Source organism: Myxocyprinus asiaticus, chromosome 17 (genome assembly GCF_019703515.2).
Source record: "Myxocyprinus asiaticus isolate MX2 ecotype Aquarium Trade chromosome 17, UBuf_Myxa_2, whole genome shotgun sequence".
Taxonomy (NCBI): domain Eukaryota; kingdom Metazoa; phylum Chordata; class Actinopteri; order Cypriniformes; family Catostomidae; genus Myxocyprinus; species Myxocyprinus asiaticus.
The window spans coordinates 11375-32075 of record NC_059360.1 but is presented as its reverse complement, the minus strand read 5'-3'; the positions used below and the strand labels follow the sequence as shown (position 1 = coordinate 32075).

The following is a 20701-nucleotide window of genomic DNA, read 5'->3' as shown; positions in this document are numbered from 1 at the left end:
AACTTTTGTAGTCTGCTTTAGTGACATTCATCCACATCTGGCGACACTAAAAACATCAGCTCTATTGTGAATGATGTCTCATTTTTCTCTGTGTTCTAGCCCCCCTGTGTTTCAAGTGATATGACTGATCTGCATGCCATTAGGAGTTGGATTTATGTGCATACAGATGTTCTATAGAATTACTGATGAGCTTACGTGTTGCTGGTATTTGTTGACAATCTCAACCTCAAATTCACATGCATGCTATCCATTTAGAGAAGAAAGTCACTCTACAGCTATAGAAGTGCATTGAGAAATGATCATGCAGGGTGAGAGAGAGAGAATGGATATGAACCCCTGATCTATAATAAAGAATATAGAGATAAGTGATATGAACACGAGTTGTCACTGTCAAAAAGTCATTGTGACACAGTAACACTGGCACAGGTAATACACACTGATGGTTCAGCATCACAACAGATATGTTAAAAAAATAAGATATGTTACATATCTCCAAAACAGTTCAACTTGAGGCATTATAAGGCATTTAAATCAATGTTTAAAAATAAATAATAAAAAAACTCTCAACACTACACCGCTGCCTTCCTATGGTTGCTATTGCTAGGATCATTTTGGACTTTGTCATTGTTCAATAATGCAGTTTAATTACAAAACAAAATAAATAAATAGAAATCCCCCACTGTCTGAATGTTTGACAAGTTCAGTTAGTGATAGCTAAATGATTTGTAGTTAAATACTAATTGTTAAATCATTAGTTCAATTAAAAAAATAAATAAATAAATAATAAAAAAAAAATAAATAAATAAAAAAAAACACATATGGTTCTTTAAAGGATTGCAATAGCTCTTTACGCCAATTTATTTACATATGTAAATTTTATATCTTGCCTAATAAACGACGCCATCGCGTGATTTAGCTACATTTAGCGGCATTTCAGCAAGCCTTTGGTGACTTCCCATGAGAAATATTTGACGACACTAATTTGCTGCTCTTTCTTGACTCTTGGATGTGCTCACAGAAACATGGAATGACTGAAAATCAGCTGCGTTACGTCCACGATGACAGCTGTCTAGGAACTTTGACTGTTTTAGCAAATTCACCTTACTTACATGACTACAAAGTTTTATACTTTTCTTGGAATTTGGAATGAGCCATAACAGCGTAAAAAGGTAGGGCAGATTATATATAACCTTTATATGACATAATAATAATAATAATAATAATAATAATAATAATAAAATAAATAAATAAATAAATAAATAAATAGGCCTATTGAATGGCAAAAACATCTGCAGTCATAGCACAATGGCATACTTTCATTATTTGGCTTCTTGACATAACTTTTTTGTGTGTGTATGTTTGTTTATATGTGTGAATAAAGATAAATGGGTAAATGGAAAGGTTTTTGGAGACTTTATCTTTGCGTCGCATAATTGTATTGTAAAGGCAACGCTGTAGTATTATGGTTAATGTGCATTTCATTTTCATATACACTATTTTGGTGTTTTTTTCCGCATTAGTGCGGGTTTTGAGCAATCATTGGGCTGGAAAATGTCAAACAAATCTGGCAACACTGCCAGGGAACCAAAACGAAAGTAAAAGAGAATATGAAATAAGACGCCATTTCGAGGCTTTCGATCTAAACAACTGAAATCAACACGTCAGTAAATTTTATGACAGCTTCAGAAATGTATCTTTAAATAATATAGTCCTCTAAAAATAAGCTGTCATTTGCTTTTCTGCTGTTATTATGACGTGCTAACTATCTGTGTAAACCATCAATGTCAACGATTAAAGTGATTTAAGGTAATCACTTTTGTTTTTTACTCAGACTGGTGAAATTAATATCTTTATTTCAGTTTAATACATTTTATAGACTGAAAGCCATAGTTTATAATCGTTTTATATCGTAAATTTTGTGAGTGGTTTTACGTAAACAGAACGACTCAGTGGTTGCGTTAGTTTGAAATTTGAATCTTGAAATTTAATCGGGCAATCTGTGATAACTTTTTTAATTTTGTGTTTCCACATTTAGGTGTGAAACCAATCTCCAAACAGTCTGAGAAAAGAAAGTAGGGGACATTACCTCTAAAATGAGTCTCAGTGAGGAGAGAGAGGAGTGTGCAGCTGATCAGTATCAAATGCCAAGAACAACATCTCTAAGATCAAGTTGTGTGTCTGTGAATAGTGACGGATCCATGAAGCATCTCTTTGAATTCAGTGATGGAGCAGTGACTGACCCTCTGTTAGTACTAACAAGTGGTTGTTGATTTACTGTAATGCATCTCAGAACATCAGTGATTGAACAAACTTACTTGTTTTTAAATGTGTTAAAGATATTTTTTTTCCTTTGAACTTTAAAATCTTGCATTGCTCATGTCTCCAAAGGCCATTGTCTTTTTTTCTGCCTTTTTCTTTTCTCTGCAGGATTGAGAAAAATGAGACTATCAGATCTGTGAATTCCCACATCAGGCAGCAAAACACAGAATCTGCAGAGCAGATACATTCAAATTTGGAGAAGACTTGGAACCTGCAGCAGCATTTTCACCAACCATTGGATGATGACCTGCGGAGAGTCAAAGACCAACACAAAACCATCATGAAGAACAAGTACGAGAGATTATTTGAGGGAATCAAACTACACGAGAATCAAACCCTCCTGAACAGGATTTACACAGAGAGTGAAGGGGTGAATGAAGAACATGAGGTTTTACACATGGAGAAAATACCCAGAACTCAGCACTTACAAGACACTCCAATTTACTCCAATGACATCTTTAAACCTGAACCAGGATGTGAGGAGAAGAGAACAGACAAAATAAAGACTGTTCTTACTAAAGGCATCGCTGGAATTGGAAAAACAGTCTCTGTGCAGAAGTTCATTCTGGACTGGGCCGAAGGAAAAGCCAATCAGGATGTAGATTTCATGTTTGTGCTCCCATTTCGAGAGTTGAACTTGATTAAAGATGAGCAGTACAGTCTTCACAAACTTCTGCTGGACTTTCATCCAGAACTTCATGATCTGGACTCAAAGATTTATGATCAGTGTAAACTTGTGTTCATCTTTGACGGTCTGGATGAAAACAGAATTCCACTGGATTTTTCAGACAGTGAGAAAGTTTCTGATGTGACTGAGACTTCATCAGTTGGTGTGTTGATGACAAACCTCATCAAAGGAGAGCTGCTTCCCTCTGCTCTCATCTGGATTACCTCCAGACCAGCAGCAGCCAATCAGATCCCCTCCAAATACATCAAACGTGTCACAGAAATCCAGGGATTCAATGACCCTCAGAAGGAGGAATATTTCAGGAAGAGAATCAGTGATGAACATCAAGCCAGCAGAATCATCTCACACATTAGAAGATCAAGAAGCCTCCACATCATGTGCCACATACCAGTCTTCTGTTGGATCTCAACCACTGTGCTTCAAAACATCCTGAAACAAGATGACAGTGCAGAAATCCCTCAAACTCTGACTGAAATGTACATCCACTTCCTGCTCATTCAGATCAATATGAGGAATCAGAAGTATGAAGAGAAACTCCTGCAGTCCAAAAGAGAAGTGATTGTGAAACTTGCTGAACTGGCTTTCAAACAGTTGATGAAGGGCAATGTCATGTTCTATGAGGAGGACCTGAGAGAGAGCGGCATAGATGTCACTGACACATCAGTGTATTCTGGGATCTGCACTGAGATCTTTAAGGAGGAATCTGTGATTCATCAGAGGAAAGTGTACTACTTTATACATCTCAGCTTTCAGGAGTTTCTGGCTGCTTTCTATGTGTTTTACCATTATGTAATCAAAAATGTTGACACATTGCAATTTTTGGATCAAGTGTATAATCTGCATAGGGACACCATAGATGAAGCTCTTCGGAGTGCAAATGAACACCTGGATCTTTTCCTGCGATTCCTGCTGGGCATCTCACTGCAGTCCAATCAGAGACTCTTACAGGATATACTGACACACACAGAGAACAGCTCAGAGAGCATCAAGAAAACCTCACAGTACATTAAAAACACAATCAAGAATGGCAAACATCTCTCAGCTGAAAAATCCATCAATCTGTTCCTCTGTCTTCTGGAGATGAAAGATCAGACTCTGTCCAGAGAGATTCAGGAGTTTGTGAAATCAGACAAACACTCAGAGGAGAAACTCTCTCCTGCTCAATGTTCAGCGATCGCCTACATGCTTCAAATATCAGAGGAGGTGCTGAATGAGCTTGACCTGAAGAAATACAACACATCAGATGAGGGTAGAAGAAGACTGATACCAGCTGTGAGGAACTGCAGAAAAGCCATGTGAGTAACTTATTCTGATCATGTTGTATTTACAATTAAAATAAACTTTTAATATAACTAATCACCCTTGAGATGTACCAAAACCCAATTTTACTACTACTTTACAATTGGATTACAGTTAAAGATGCAAAATAGTTGTTCTCATAAGTAATCTTATGAGCAGTATTTTTCCCTTTAATTATTCCATAGGGACTTTATAAAAACCTTAATAAAAGAGCCATTAAATAAATCAAACCAGTTCTGAGGTGAATTAGAACATTGCAAACTTTTATTTGAAGTAAAAGAGTATTTGAAAAACCAGACAAAAAGACAAAGAACAACTTAACGTCTTTTCTGAGGGAATCGACTACAATTCCATGAAGCTTGGCAAATGACATAATTGAATTAAAATTAGTAGAATAAAATAAATCTATAGATTTAATGTTATTGATTACAAGTACACCAACCAGCCACAACATTAAAACCATCTTCCTAATATTGTGTAAGTCTCCCTCGTGCCACCAAATCAACGTCAACCCGCATGATATTCTTCTCACCACAATTGTACAGAGCGGTTATCTGAGTTACCGTAGACTTTATCAGTTTGAACAAGTCTGGCCATTCTCTGTTGACCTCTCTCATCAACAAGGCAATTCCATCTGCAGAACTGCCACGCACTGGATGTTTTTTGTTTTTGCCACTAATCTGAGTAAATTCTAGAGACTGTTGTATGTGAAAATCCCAGAAGAATCAGCAGTTACAGAAATACTCAAACCAGTCCGTTTGGCACCAACAATCATGCCACGGTCCAAATCAATGAGATCACATTTTTCCCCATTCTGATGGTTGATATGAACATTAACTGAAGCTCCTGACCCGTATCTGCATGATTTTATGCACTGCACTGCTGCCACATGATTGGCTGATTAGATAATTGCATGGATGATTGTTGGTGTCAGACGGGCTGGTTTGAGTATTTCTGTAACTGCTGATCTATTGGCTTATTGGTGTATAGAAATGTTAACATTTTCAGATATTTAGCAATGTATGAGTAGTTTAAGAGTATAAAGAAAATCGAATGAATTGCATCATTCTCAGTGTGTCATGGGAGTATGCGGGTTCTGCAGAGCTTATTTGGCAGAATTATAGTTCATGGATTTCTGCTGGAGAGTTTCTCTTTAGCATAATGGGTAGTCTAGTTCTTTAATAGGAATTCCACTAAGAAACATAACTTTTTAAAATGTGAAATACTGTGGATGGCCTCAACAGAAGCAAAAACCATAGATTAACAACCTCAGTGTTCACAGCAGGGGAACACCTACAACTTTCAAAGGAAAATGTGAAACTACAGTATTGACTGAAATTTTGTTTATATGGCCTCAAGGTAGTTAGAAAATAACCAATTTGGACCTTAATATCCTGTCCTCAAAACTCACTAAAATGTGTATTTTGCTCTCTTTCAGTCTCAATGGCTGTAATCTCACTGGTCAGTCATGTGAATTTGTGGCTTCAGTTTTACAATCATCAAACTCCCTCCTGAGAGAGCTGGACTTGAGTAACAATGACCTGCAGGATTCAGGAGTGAAGCTGCTCTCTGATGGACTAAAGAGTACAAGCTGTCAACTAGAGATACTGAGGTTTGTATGGATAGAACTATAAAATAATAATAAATTATAATTGTGTTTGATTTTGACTTATTTCTGATGGTTGATGGATCTTGGATAGGGATGGGAATCATAAGGAAATTAACGATTCTGGTTCCAATTCCTCTTAACAATTCCGGTTCCTTAACGGTTCCAGTTATGATTCCAGTAATTCTTTATGTACTTTTTTTTTAAAAGAATTATTTGGAAATGAGAAATGCAGTTTTTTTTGTATTTACTACCCTTTGCAGTCTGTTACCAAATGATGAGATCATTTCAGATTTCTACAGACCAGATATAACAAATCAGAAATAAATGTAATAAAATTCTTGTAAAATGTGTATTTGCAGACTTTTTAGAGACATAATTACAATCCAATAATAAATCTTAACTATACTGTATTTTAAATAAACAAACCTAAACCAACAAGAAATGTGATATCATATTTTATTAATTTGTTTATTCTTTTATAAAATTCCATGTATTACAACAACTCTCATGTAACTTTAATTATACATTGTCATAATAGTCTGTAACTGCACTACTTGATTTAAGTCTCACAGCTGATTATTAAATTAACAGTAACAGTTCCAGAGATGGTTTATACTGTGTTTTGTAGCTTAATGTTGTACTTCAGGCTTGTGAGATTTCAACAGTTATTATTTAATTTTGAGTTGGACATTCTTAACTTGAACATCAGAATAAGATTACATGTATACTGGACTATAAATGGAAGCGCTGTGTTTTGCACTGTAGATTCAATGATTCTTTTGGGAATCGAACTGTACCGGAAGTGGGATATGTTTTGGGCTGTAGATTCAAAAGAACCTGCTCATTAGAAAGATTCTTTTGGGAATCGAACTATACCGGATGCGCTGTATGTTATGGGCTGTAGATTCAAAAGAAATGGCACCTTTGAATAATTATTTTGGGAATCGAACTATACTGGAAGCACATATGTTTCGCACTGTAGATTCAAAAGAGCCGGCTCAAGACCAGGAATCAAATACACTGGTAGAACTTTGTGTTTTACGCTGTAGAGTCAGTAGAGGGCAGCGCTGCTGCAGAGATGTGCTACTGGAAACACAGAGTATTTCAGGACGGTGTTCCAGCCGTGTCTGCGGAAAATTGCATGCAGGAGAACCGTTAATGGAACCGAAAGTCATAAAGATCATCCGATTCTGGTATTCTTTTTAAATGGAACCAGTTCTGAACAAGAACCGGTTCTCAGTTCCCAACCTTAATCTTGGATGATTTATTATTTTAACCAAGGTGCAGAGAGTTGTTTTCAGTTTATTTAACATTTGAGATGAAAGAGGTTGGGTTGATTGTTTAAAATCTTCTGCCATATTTTGACTATTTTAAATGTGCCACTGGGCTTTTCAGAAATAACATAAGAATGTAGGAAATCTAATACAAAAATTCAGGTTGACAAATAGCATCTTTAAAACAGCCCAAAACTATTCTCTTCTCTCATAGCTGCAATAATTAAAATTTAAATTTTTGAATTTCCATGATTTTAAAAGAAAAATGCAGATTATTAGATAAAGTATATCTGGATTCATTATTCAGCCTTTCAGCTTTTAGAATCATGCGCTTAAGTGTTTGAATTGGCATATTCATTCATAGACATCAAATAAAACACAGATGCTCAATCACAAATCCAATAACTTTCTCTCCGTAGATTATCTGACTGTTGTATGTGTGTTTGTAGATTATCTGGCTGTATGGTGACAGAGGAAGGCTGTTGCTTTGTGGCTTCAGCTCTGAGTTCAAACCCCTCACATCTGATAGAGTTGGATCTGAGCTACAATCACCCAGGAGAATCAGGAGTCAAACTGCTCTCTGAGAGACTCAACGATCCAAACTGCAAATTGGACAAACTCAAGTATGTTGGTACATTTGTATGTGCACATATGTAAGAATAAAACTACTTATGTATAACATCACATGTAATAGGCCACAGTTCAGGTGTCACAAAATATTCCAAACAGAATTCAAATTCATAAGAAACTGCTAATTGTTTTTGTGTCCCTTAAAATAATTGAAAGAGATAATTCACCCAAAATAAATTCTGCCATCACATACCATCAAGCATGAATGACTTGTACAGAACATAAAATGAAATAATTATATTTTAATCCAGTCTTTTTGGCTGAATTTAATACAATGGCAGTTGACAGTGACTCACTTTAATACTTAATAAAGCACCCAGAATTGCCATAAAAGTAATCCATGCATCAAATCTTCTGAAGGAATACAGTCGGTTTGATTGGTAAACTAAATGATATTTAATTCATTAATCACTCGAAAATCATTAATAAATCACTGGACTTTGCTTTCCACTTAAAATTTGTAAATTTACAGTATGTACAAGAAAATTCAACTATGCTATATCATATTAAGTAGGTCTCAATTAATGTATCAACAAATAGTAAGCACAATTTCAGAAACAATTTACAAAACCTTATGAAGTTTGTCTGGTATATCCTTCCATTGTCATCCTTAGTAAGATCCTTTTTTTCTGTAAAGACATTTGCATACAATCTCAAAATTCAGGGGTGCAAAAATGGGGTATGCAACATATGCAACTCATGGGGCGCCAAACAGAAGGGGCGCCATTGCGCCAACCTGTCCTTTGGCAATGTCACACCTACGTCACATACAGTACTGGTGGCAGAACTAGTGGTGCCAACATTAAAACCTATGTGAAGTTAACTGACCTAACAGTCCTCAAAACGTTATGTGCAACCTTTATATTATCTGGATACACTTTAATGACTAGTATTAAAATACTTAAAATGTTATTGCAACAACAATAAATTTACACAAAATTTAAATCACCATGGAACCACTCATTAGTGTCAGTGTTCGCTTCCATTATGCTGCGGCTGCGCACACAGAACTGAAACGCACCAGCTATGATGGAGGATAGCAGATCAGCTCCACAGATAATTTCCTTTGGCTATTAAAACTTCAAAGTGAAACATCCATAAAAAGAGATCTGCCATGCAATGCAGATGTCTGGATTTTGGACACAAAACACAACGACCTCCAACTTCATTCGACATTTCATAAAACACAAAGTTATGTACATTTAGTGGCACCTGCAGCTGTACGGCTGTAGCTACGCACTGTGCATACCATTAGTACTTTGACTGACCTGAGAAAAATGTTCCTTTCAGAATATTTCAGCAATAACGACATGTTTCTCATCTATCTGTTGGTTGTTGAAAAGAACTAGCGATGGCCGATTCACAAATTAATCATAATGATTTTGAGAGGTAACTTTGAAAAACTTAAGCAAATGCTGTTGTGTCATGTGCATAAGGGGCTGTTCACACCAAACGTGTTTTTTGATTCCACCTGCTCTGTTTTTAATTGTTTTCCATGTAAACATTCGCAAGATGGATGTCTGTGACAACTGCGTTATGTTTCATTGTGTTTTTGACATATTTTACAGGAGCACTGCATTTTTAGACACTGTCAAGTTAAAAAGAACTTCAACTGTTAAAAATGTATCTAAAGACCCCTGCGTTTAGCTCTATTCGTAGCAATGGATTACACATAACGCGTAGAGAATGCATTTGTTCTGAACAGTTTCAGATTTGTGCATTACCTGTTTGCTTTGGTTAAAATCCCCTTCTTACACAAAGGCTACCGGTGGCCACACGAACATTTACAATCACTGCATATCGTCACTGTCCGATGAAAAACATGTACCTCCAAAAAAAAATTTAAAGAGCATGGAAAAACTATTTTTCTCATAAACAATCTTACAAGATACTTGTTAAACAGACAGCCTGATTAAACATCTTTTGATCATTTCAATGCACAATTCAAACAGTAGGAAGAGGTCATTTGGTGCATTCCATCAATAGTAAAAAGTCAAAATTGCCAAAAATGGAGGGGTCACGTGACGCCATGCGAGGTTCAGATGTGTGAACATCAAGCTCTGTGCACTTTGCTTGTTTTAATACTTTTTATTTCATAGGGTTTTAATACTTTTTATGTCATAGGGTAAGTTTCTGCCAACCATGACGCAAGCCCGGATCAGCCTGATTCTTAAAAAGGACAAAGTTCCAAGCGAGTGTAAGAGTTACCGTCCAATTTCCCTCATCCAGCTAGACATTAAAATATTGTCAAAAATTTTGGCTAATCGATTAAGTAAAGTTATGACATCTCTTATACATATAGATCAGGTGGGGTTTATTCGGGGCTGCAGCTCTTCTGATAACAGGCGTTTCATCAGTATCACGTGGTCAGTGGTGAATGATAAGACTCCGGTGGCTGCCATCTCACTTGATGCCAAAAAGGCGTTTGATATGGTAGAATGGGATTATCTGTTTAAGATTTTGGAAAGTTACAGGCTTGGGATTACATTTATTGGATAGATTAAGTTACTTTATAGACACCCGTTAGCAGTGGTACCAACAAATGGATTAATTTAAGATTATTTTACTCTGGATACGGGCACCCGGCAGGGTTGCCCTCTTTCCCCATTATTGTTCTGTCTTGCCCTGGAACCATTAGCAGCCGTGATAAGAAGGGAAGATGATTTCCCAGGGGTGGTGGCGGGAGGTGTGGTGCATAAGCTTTTGCTTTATGCAGATGATATTTTATTATTCGTCTCCGACCCTTCTAGATCTATGCCTTGCCTCCACAGAATTATTAATTCCTTTTCTAAGTTCTCAGGATACAGAGTTAATTGGTCTAAATCCAGATCTTTGGCTCTGACAGCGTACTGCCCAGTAATGGCTTTTCAGCCAGGCATCTTCCAGTGGCCCAGACAGGGCATTTTGTATTTGGGCATTTTATTCCCAGCAAATTTGTCTGACTTAGTTAGTTAATTTTGACCCCTTAATAAAAAGGTTTTTGAGCAATGTGGGCAGGTGGGCTTTGTTACATTTATCTATGATTTGGAAGGTTAATGTTATTAAAATTAATTGTATTCCACAATTTAACTACCTGCTACAGTCTCTCCTGGTAGATGTCCCCCTCTCTTATTTCAAGCAATTTGATAGCATAGCGAAGTCCTTCATTTGGAATGGTAAGAATCCCAGATTACATTTCAATAAATTACATAGGCAGATTGACCAAGGTGGGCTAGGCCTACCCAAGATTTTGTTTTATTATTATGCATTCGGTCTCAGACATTTGGCTCATTGGTTGCTTCCACCTGAAAGAGCCCCTCCCTGGTTTTGTATTGAACAGCAAAGCCTTTCTATCAAACTAATCAGAGAAGTTAAGTTACACCCAGTTATCTCGCATTTGCAATCGGAATGGACAAAAGTATCCAGAGTGTTTAATTCTGACATTTATTTAAATGTTGCCTCGAACATATGGCAGAACCCAAAATTATGTATTAATAAGTCCCCTTTCGGCTGGTCAGAGTGGATTTATATGAGAGTGGAGTGTTGATATCTTTTGAAAATTTGGTTCAACATTTTGGGATTCCCAGATCTCAGTTTTATAGGTATTTACAACTGTGCCACCTGCTCTGTACTATTTTTGGGAATAGCATACACCCCCCTAAAGCGGCAGATACTCTGGGAGAGGTGATTACTGCTTTTGGAAAAGGTTATGAGTTATCAGTGTATTACTCCCTGCTAATTCAGAGTCTGGGGGACAGAGCTTTAACTTCTATCAAGAGATTATGGGAGAAAGATGTCAACTTGGTATTGGAGGAGGGAGTGTGGGCTAGGATTCTAAAAAACATCAAGTCTGCATCTAAAGATGCAAGGGTGTGCCTTATGCAATTCAAGATTTTACATAGATTTAATTGGACCCCCTCTAGATTTTTTAGGCTTGGTCTTAAAGACACCTGCTGGCGATGCCAATCGGAGGATGGAGACACGGCCCATGTTTTTTGGTCGTGTGTTGAGATCCAGGAATTCTGGTGGAAGGTTCAGAGTTTTGTGTGTGATGTGTTGGGCACTCAGGTTTTGTTTTGCCCCAGACTCTGTGTTTTGGGCAATGGGGTGGTCATCGATGTGGGGAATAGACACTAAGAGAATTGGGTTCTGACTAGTGTGATGATCGCCAGGCAGATTATTTTGAGGGGTTGGAGGTCAGCTGGAAAGCCCTCATTTCGGGAGAGGTGCATGGAGATGGGGAGGTTGGCGGTTTTTGAGCAGGTATCATTTGGAAGACGGAGAAACTTGGATTTGTTTGTAGGGAAATGGGGCAACTATTTGAAGATTTTGGAGGGCTCTCGGTGTGGGGCGGTGGAGAGAGTAGTATAGTTTTAAATGTGTATGATTATTATATATATATATATATAATATATTTTTTCTTTTTTTTTTTTTTTTTGTGTGTGTGTGTGTTTGTTTGCTTTTTTGTGTGTGTATATATTCCCTGTGACTAGGGAAGTTTGTTGGGGGTCAGGGGAAGGATTGGGTATTGGGGGGGAGGGGTGGTTGTATGTTGAAATGTTGATTGTATGTATATGTGTTTTTGCTTTTCTTTATTATTGTAAGAAATAATAATAAATGTTAATTATAAAAAATTGCCAAAAATGGAGATACACGTTTTTCATTGGACAGCGACGATATATATAATATATTGTATAAAATTATATACAATATACAATATAATATATTGTTATTACCATACAGTTCTTATTTAATCATGACAAACAATAGGCCTTCATAATTCCAAATGTGTAATACAAGTCCAGCTTTGATATTTAGCCACTGATTCAAGATAACATTTTTTACTGTGAGAATAATTTTTTTAAACATTTCAAAACATCAAATGTAAGCTATGAATATGAACCTGTAAAGACACACATAGCTTCAGCGATGTAGCTCCCGTTGATTTGTCTAGCAGGTGTCAGTAAATAACATCCAACATTTAGTCAAAGAGTGCACATTTAGAGAAATTTTGTTGGATTGTAATATGTCTATTTTATAAAGAATATCCATTATATCCATTTTCACAAAATGATGTGATATAAATGGCTTTTTGCTTTGATACTCTTATGTGGTGTGCTACATTCACCCATTGTCTCTCTTTATATACTCTCTGTATAATACAGGGTTTTTCCTGCATTTAATTTTTTTAATGCAAAGCAAATTTAAAGCACTAAATATGCTTCTAATTTCAAACGCATTTTCATGGCACAGTCACAATAATAATAATAGTATTATTATTATTATATATACATAATAATGTGCTATAGAGCTATTCAGGTTGTTGTCCAAAATTCCAGAAGAGAATTTCCGAGCCATGGGTTCCTGTATTTTCCTATGGGTTTATAATGGCAGTTTTGAATTTGTGTGTGTGTGTGTGTGTGTGTGTGTATACATTATATGTAGTTCTCAGTTTTGGATGTATAATTCAGAACATTCATAATTCTTGGGATGAATAAGAGCCTGATATAAGGTGTAATTTAAATTGAATTAGTTTAGTTTATAAATATATTTTATAGATTAATAATATAATGTAATAAACCTCTCCTTGATTCTGTTTTGTTCTGTGACTTGTCTCGACTTGACTCTTAGTAGGACTTCACTTGACTTGCTTGAGGTGAACCACTGACTTGATTTGATTGACTGTACGCACCGCTGAATTGAGACTTGAAGGTAACAACTTGAGAATTGCTTGTGACTTGCACATGTGTGACTTGTCCCCACCTCTGTGTGTTACTAACAGAAGTGTTACCCCCCAAGGATAAGACGGTGCCCCCCTAGGGGGTTGGTGCCCTACACAGAATGCGTACTCTGCATATAGGGAGCAGCAGTGCTGTGTCACGTAAATAAAGGGCTGTTCACTCTGAACGTGTTTTTTTGCATCCACCTGCTCTGATTTGTAATCATTTTTTATGTAGCATCTCTTACAGGAGCACTGCATTTTTTGATGCCGTGACAGTTTAAAAAGAAATTCAACTGTTAAAAATGCATCAAGACACCTGCGTCCTGCTTTATTCATTGTGCTGCATCTTGTGTAGCACAAGAACATGCTTGTTCTGAACGGGTATTGTCTTTTAGAAATGCTTCAGTCAATAGTTACATGAATGCTACATATACCCGAGAAATTTTAAAAACTCCTTTCTCAAATTTACCAGAATTTAATGATTTTGTGTTGTTTATGCCGAAAGATTGTCCCAGGGGAGCATGCCCCTGGTCTACCCTAGATATAAGGGTAGATTTTTGTCCCATATCTGTGCATAGGCTACTTTCCTATGCTAACGCTCATGGCTGGGGGATATGGCTTCAAAAATTATATTGATTTTCATTTAGATGCACCAATACAACAATACAGTAATAAAAAACAATATTTCTCTACACATATATTCTACAAATAGAGGGTGCAAAAACTATAAGTTCACTCACTTTTTGGAGCCCATTTGAATTGTATTATAATACAAGATAATACTACGTGTTCATTATTGTTATTATTATTATTATTTTTATTATTATTATTAATCTTTTATTGTGTTTTGTACAATACAAATATATTTGTCATATATATTAGTTTAAAAAAATAAAAATAAAAGGAAATATAGCTGCAAGCAGCGATGACGGGCCCAAGCACCATAGGTCCATTTCCACTCGGTGGCTTTTGGAAATAATGGATGATGGACACAGCAACAACTCAGCATTAATGTAAACTTGGACCCTAATCATACAATGAGTAATAGATATATGCCACCATTCCAGTTTGACTACAACTCCACAAAATTTTTGATCAGCAGTGTTTAAACAATTTAAGCAATTGGGGTAAATATAAAATAACTTTTTCAAAGTCTGTTGTAAGTGCCACACTTCCTGCTGCCAGTTAGTGGCACTATGACTGTGACCCACAATAGGCACGTCCATGTGTTTAGCCCCCAAGAAACAACATACAACTCAATTATAATCTAAATCACACAATGCACGCAGACACTTCCTGTTTGCCTATTTTTGCCATTAATTTAGTGAACCGCCATGGCAACACCGTTCGATATTTAAAAATCTGTTTGCAATTTAGCATCTTCGATATCTTGGCATAATGTTGTCTAAATGTGGTGACAGTCTTGTGAATCACCATTCAGAGACTCTATCTGTCTATCTATATAAATTTTTTATTGTAATTTTACATTTTTTGCTAACTGATTAATTTAACATTTTTGCCATAATTTAGTATAATTATTTATTGAAAAAAAAAAAATATGTAGATCTTAAGATTGCAACAAATAAATAAATAAAATAAAGGGTATACCAAATTGGTATATTAGTCTCTGTGATACTGTACACACACGGTACAGTACAATATTTACTATCAAATTCTGTAATAGTATATTTGTGAAGTTATGTAGATTTATGTTAAAGAGAAACAAAGTTAACATAATTTGTGTTTTATTTTTTTCTGTTAGTGTGGACCATAATGAACTCTTCAGAATCACACCAGGACTAAATAAATGTAAGTATTTTTTGTATTCTTTCCTTTTAATTAGAGCTGTACAATGAATTAAAATAAAATTGAAATGTAAAACTTGGACAATACATTACAGCCAAAGACTTTATCAGCCAATTATCGAAGGACACAACATACAGTACATGTTAACTTTGTGTCAATTTGGGATGGACTTGAAAAGAACTTAACTATTAATCTCATGTTACAATTAATATAATTTAGTCTTAAAACATTGCACACCAAACATATTTTCTGTTTTTTCTAATATATTGTAAAAATATGACACATGGCTAATTGAAATTGCAATATGACCTTTATTATTAAATCAAAAAGGGCTTTGATTTAATTAAATAAATAAAAAGTCTGCTCACTTCAAAGTTTATGTGTGCTGCTCTGTCCTGTCTGTGTTGTGGTAGTACAGTATGACAGTGTTTTTAGAGTGATTCTGTGCTCCACAACTCCATCTCATGCTCAGAGACAGATGTGCTCCTCCAGGTTTGATTTCATTTACTTATGTTGTATTAAAAGTGCACCAAATTCACTTTAATTTCACTTTTGTGTAATTTCAATATGTTTGGCCACTATATGTTAATATGCAAATACAGCTGAAGTAAGAAGTTTACATGCACTTAGTTTGAAGTCATTCAAATAATTTTTCTTTAATCACTCACTTTAATCACATCTACTTTGTGCATGACATGAGTAATTTTTCCAACAATTGTTTACAGACAGATTGTTTAACTTTTAATTGACTATATCACAATTCTAGTGGGTCAGAAGTTTACATACACTAAGTTAACTGTGCCTTTAAGCAGCTTGGAAAATTCCAGAAAATGATGTCAAGCCTTCAGACAATTAGACAATTATCTTCTGATAGGAGGTGCACTGAATTGAAGGTGTACCTGTAGATGTATTTTAAGGTCTACCTTCAAACTCTGTGCTTCTTTGCTTGACATCATGGGAAATCAAAAGAAATCAGCCAAGACCTCAGAAACAAAATTGTGGACCTCCACAAGTCTGGTTCATCCTTGGGAGCAATTTCCAAATGCCTGAAGGTACCACGTTCATCTGTACAAGCAATAGTACGCAAGTATAAACACCATGGGACCACACAGCCATCATACCGATCTGGAAGGAGACCCATTCTGTCTCCTAGAGATGAACATAGTTTGGTGTGAAAAGTGCAAATCAATCCCAGAACAACAGCAAAGGACCTTGTGAAGTTGCTGGAGGAAACAGGTAGACATGTATCTATATCCACAGTAAAACGAGTTCTATATCGACATAACCTGAAAGGTTGCTAGCAAGGAAGAAGCAACTGCTCCAAAACTGCCATAAAAAAGCCAGACTACAGTTTGCAAGTGCACATGGGGACAAAGATCTTACTTTCTGGAGAAATATCCTCTGGTCTGATGAAACAAAAATTTAACTGTTTGGCCATAATGACCATTGTTATGTTTGGAGGAAAAAGGGTGAGGCTTGCAAGCCATCCCAACCGTGAAGCATGGGGGTGGCAGCATCATGTTGTGGGGGTGTTTTGCTGCAGGAGGGACTGGTGCACTTCTCAAAATAGATGGCATCATGAGGAAGGAAAATGATGTGGATATATTGAAGCAAAATCTCAAGACATCAGCCAGGAAGTTAAAGCTCAGTGGCAAAAGGGTCTTCCAAATGGACAATGACCCCAAGCATACCTCCAAAGTTGTGGCAAAATGGCTTAAGGACAGCAAAGTCAAGGTATTGGAGTGGCCATCACAAAGCCCTGACCTCAATCTGATAGAAAATTTGTGAGCAGAACTGAAATATCATGTGCGAGCAAGGAGGCCTACAAACCTGACTCAGTTACACCAGTTCTGTCTGGAGGAATGGGCCAAAATTCCTGCAACTTATTGTGAGAAGCTTGTGGAAGGATACCCAAAATGTTTGACACAAGTTAAACAATTTAAAGGCAATGCTGCCAAATACTAACAAAGTGTATGTAGACTTCTAACCCACTGGGAATGTGATGAAAGAAATAAAAGCTGAAATAAATCATTCTCTCTACTTTTATTCTGACATTTCACATTCTTAAAATAAAGTAGTGATCCTAACTGACCTAAGACAGGAAATGTTTTGTACAATCAAATGTCAGGAATTGTGAAAAATAAATGTAAACGTATTTGGCTAAGGTGTATATAAACTTCTGACTTTAACTGTACAAATAATTCACCCCACGACATGAGGTATTTGTGGACAGAGGAGAAGATGGAACATCATACCAAGCCAAAGGAACATATCAAGCTCAGTTAGCACAGCGGTCACAAGTCATCTTTGTATTGTTGTAACTTTTTAACAAAGATGAAAATCAACATTTTGTTCAGTTATTTGTGTGGCTCTTCGAAAGATCACCTGAGAATTTTTTTTTTTTTGTAGGAGGCATAGCTAAAAAACAATTAATGCCACAATCAAATATAATATTGATGTTGACTGGGTTCCAAAAAATAATGATGATGAATAATGGGCTGAGACCCAATACCATAGTGAAAGAAAAGGGGTACACCATGGATAGTTACTGTGGGAATACACTGTTTCACAAAATTGTTTCACTGTTTTATCTCTTACTTTTTTGTGTCGGAAGTCAAAAAGGTCTTAATTATTCTTTTTAAGAGGACTCGAGAATGAACCATCAAAGAGTAGCACAAGTCTTTTTATTAGCAGTAGTGCATGGGCAAAACATTACCAAATATTGGGCAAAAATAGTCACTAGTTTTTTATTGTTATATTGCAGTTCAAATCGCAATCAAAATATTTTTCAAAAGAATCGCAATATATTATTTTATCCAAATCATGCAGCTCAACATTAAAGAAAAGTACAATTAATTTTTAAAATAAATTTGTCACCTTACATTTTTAAGAGGGGTAAATGTGATTAAAATTGTTGTAAATGGAATATAAAATAAAACATACACTCACCTAAACTATAATGTGATGGGTGAATGACATAAGAAGATGGTCAGATGTGTCTTACAGAGATATTTTTAATGACTTTATGTTGTCTCTTGGAGTTTCATGAGCACAGAAGAATATCAGTATGTCCACAGTCGGAAGGTATCTTGTGTATTTATGAATAAAGTACTCTTGTTTTAAAATCTCCCTGCTCTGTTTCGAGTTGTTATGGCATCCCCTGAACACTTTAAAATACTCATGATAGCTTTTGACAACTCTATAACTTGTAAATCCACTTCGCTAGCTAATTACACTTTGACAACATAGATATCTATAGATATCTAGAACGGAAGTTCAGAGACAACAATATCAAGATGGTTGCACGCTAGTTTCTCTGGTGCATAAGGTGAATACACTCACATGATTTGCCACAGAAGTTCTCATCTCTATTCTTCTGTTCAGATTCCTGTGATCTCACACTGGATCCAAACACAGCAAACACTTATCTCATTCTGTCTGAGGACAACAGAAAAATGACACATGTGAAAGAAAAGCAGTCATATCCTGATCATCCAGAGAGATTTCATGAGAGTCTTCAGGTTCTGTGTAAAGAGAGTCTGACTGGACGCTGTTACTGGGAGACTCAATGGAGTGGCATGGGTAATGTAGCAGTGACATATAAAGGAATAAACAGGAAACAAGGGATTGATTGTCGGTTTGGATTCAATGAAAAGTCCTGGAGTCTTTACTGGACTGACAATGGTAACATTTGTTCTGTCTGGCACAATAATAATAACATTGCCATACCCACCCCCTCAACTTCATCTAACAAAGTAGCAGTGTATCTGGACTGGCTGGCCGGCAAGCTGTCTTTCTACAGCGTCTCTGACACACACACATTCACACACTTACACACATTCATCACCACATTCACTGAACCCCTCTACGCTGGATTTAATCTTTATCCTGATTCCTCAGTGTCTCTGTGTAAGATTGAACCTCCTGTGAGGAATACATTAGAAAATGATTCACTTTAGACAGGGTTATTATTAGTTTTAAATTTGTAATATTTTTATTTCTGTTTTATTTTTAATTGGTCATTCTAATTTTGTTTAGTATTCATTAGTTTGCACTCTTTGTTAGTTTTAGTATAGGTCTTTTTTTTCCCAGATTTATCTAATGTCGGTTTAGTTATTTAACGTCAAAAAAAAAAAAAAAAAAAAAAAAAAGAAAAATTCTCAGGGCAGACTTTTATAAGTGCTATCTAGTAGCATTTTATTTATAAGGATTGTAAATGTTTCAAATTTTATAATATACTGTGTATTGTAAGGAATTTACCTCAAAAAGGGTATGAATGATTAAATCGGGGAATATAGAATCAATGTCTACATCTGATTAACTTATTTGTCCAGCGATCAGTTGATTTGAGCATATTTATTAATTCTTTGATGGATATTGATATTACTTCTCTGTTTGTAAGTACAGTAGCTAAGGATCAAACAAGTTTTAAGGGACTTATGATTATAAATCACATGACAGTCAACTTCTCTTTGAATACAAACCAGACTTTATTGCTATTTTGTGATTAAACTAAACTAACACACATAGACATAAATAAAACACAGATATGAGCTTTGACAGAATTAATGGATGGAGACAGTTAGCAATATGTGAATATTCTCAGACCATGCCTTGAAACTAACCACCTCAAATGTTCTTTGGCTTGGTTTGTGGGAAAATCTTTGTTGTGTTCTGCATTAATGTCTGTAGTTCTAATTCTGCATTTAGGCATCATGTGAGGTTATTTGATACATTTTAGCATATCAAACTTGGTTTTGTGCATTGTGAAGTGTGAAATAACAGATATGATTCCAGCATGTGTTTAAAAGTTTATGTACTAATATGACTTTCTAGGATATACTGCAGATCTATAGTAGATCTACAGTATATTTATATACTAAATACTGTGTCAGAAAGACAGGTCTGTGTAGTTGATGTGAAATAAGCACAGTCAATAGAGGAATTCCACAGGAAATCAGATATTGGTCTCTTTCTCCAACGGTCTCCAATGGTCCCCATGATGGTCACAAGTCGATCATAAGTTACTCGATGTATCAGTCTCATGCTCCACATTTAGTTGGGGGTATGTTTGACCAGGACCAAACCGAGGAGGAGACCATTGTTTGGTGAAAGTTAATGTTAGGCAGATGTGCAATTTTGACTCATTTATGCCAGGTTGTTTAAGACTTTAGGGCACCATCTTGGCAAAGCCTTTAAATTGATTACCTTGAGGAATTCCAGGTGTGGACTGTAGGCCTCTCTAATAATAGTATCCTAATTTTTCTAATTCTTCTGCCTGAAGTCTCCAACAATATCTAAAACAAAAACTACAATTTATTAGAGGTATTTTTTATTATTATTTCATTTTAGTTAGGTTTAGAATTATAAAAAAA

At 35.9% G+C, this 20701-nt stretch overlaps 1 protein-coding gene across 3 annotated transcripts; it reads left to right on the top strand.

Moving 5' to 3' along the window:
• The first annotated feature begins 947 nt into the window (after nucleotides 1–947).
• Nucleotides 948–19626, top strand: LOC127455355 (NACHT, LRR and PYD domains-containing protein 12-like). Of its 3 annotated transcripts, none has more exons than XM_051723186.1 (7): nucleotides 948–1169; nucleotides 2036–2245; nucleotides 2428–4302; nucleotides 5745–5918; nucleotides 7639–7812; nucleotides 15283–15329; nucleotides 18711–19626. In XM_051723186.1, exons 2-7 carry the CDS (start codon nucleotides 2094–2096, stop codon nucleotides 19283–19285), a joined length of 2997 nt encoding a protein of 998 aa, XP_051579146.1. In that variant the 5' UTR covers nucleotides 948–1169; nucleotides 2036–2093; the 3' UTR covers nucleotides 19286–19626. The 3 variants fall into 3 exon arrangements, with proteins under 3 accessions (XP_051579146.1, XP_051579145.1, XP_051579147.1); XM_051723185.1 differs by lacking the exon at nucleotides 948–1169 and adding an exon at nucleotides 1614–1806; XM_051723187.1 differs by lacking the exon at nucleotides 948–1169 and adding an exon at nucleotides 1644–1660.
• The last annotated feature ends 1075 nt before the right edge of the window (nucleotides 19627–20701 follow it).

Coding starts and splice junctions, on each gene's coding strand:
- LOC127455355 (XM_051723186.1), top strand. CDS start 2,094: ATGAGTCTCAGTGAGGAGAGAGAGGAGTGTGCAGCTGATCAGTATCAA. Junction 7,813..15,282: donor TGCAAATTGGACAAACTCAA/GTATGTTGGTAC, acceptor TTTTTCTGTTAG/TGTGGACCATAATGAACTCT. Junction 15,330..18,710: donor CACACCAGGACTAAATAAAT/GTAAGTATTTTT, acceptor TCTTCTGTTCAG/ATTCCTGTGATCTCACACTG.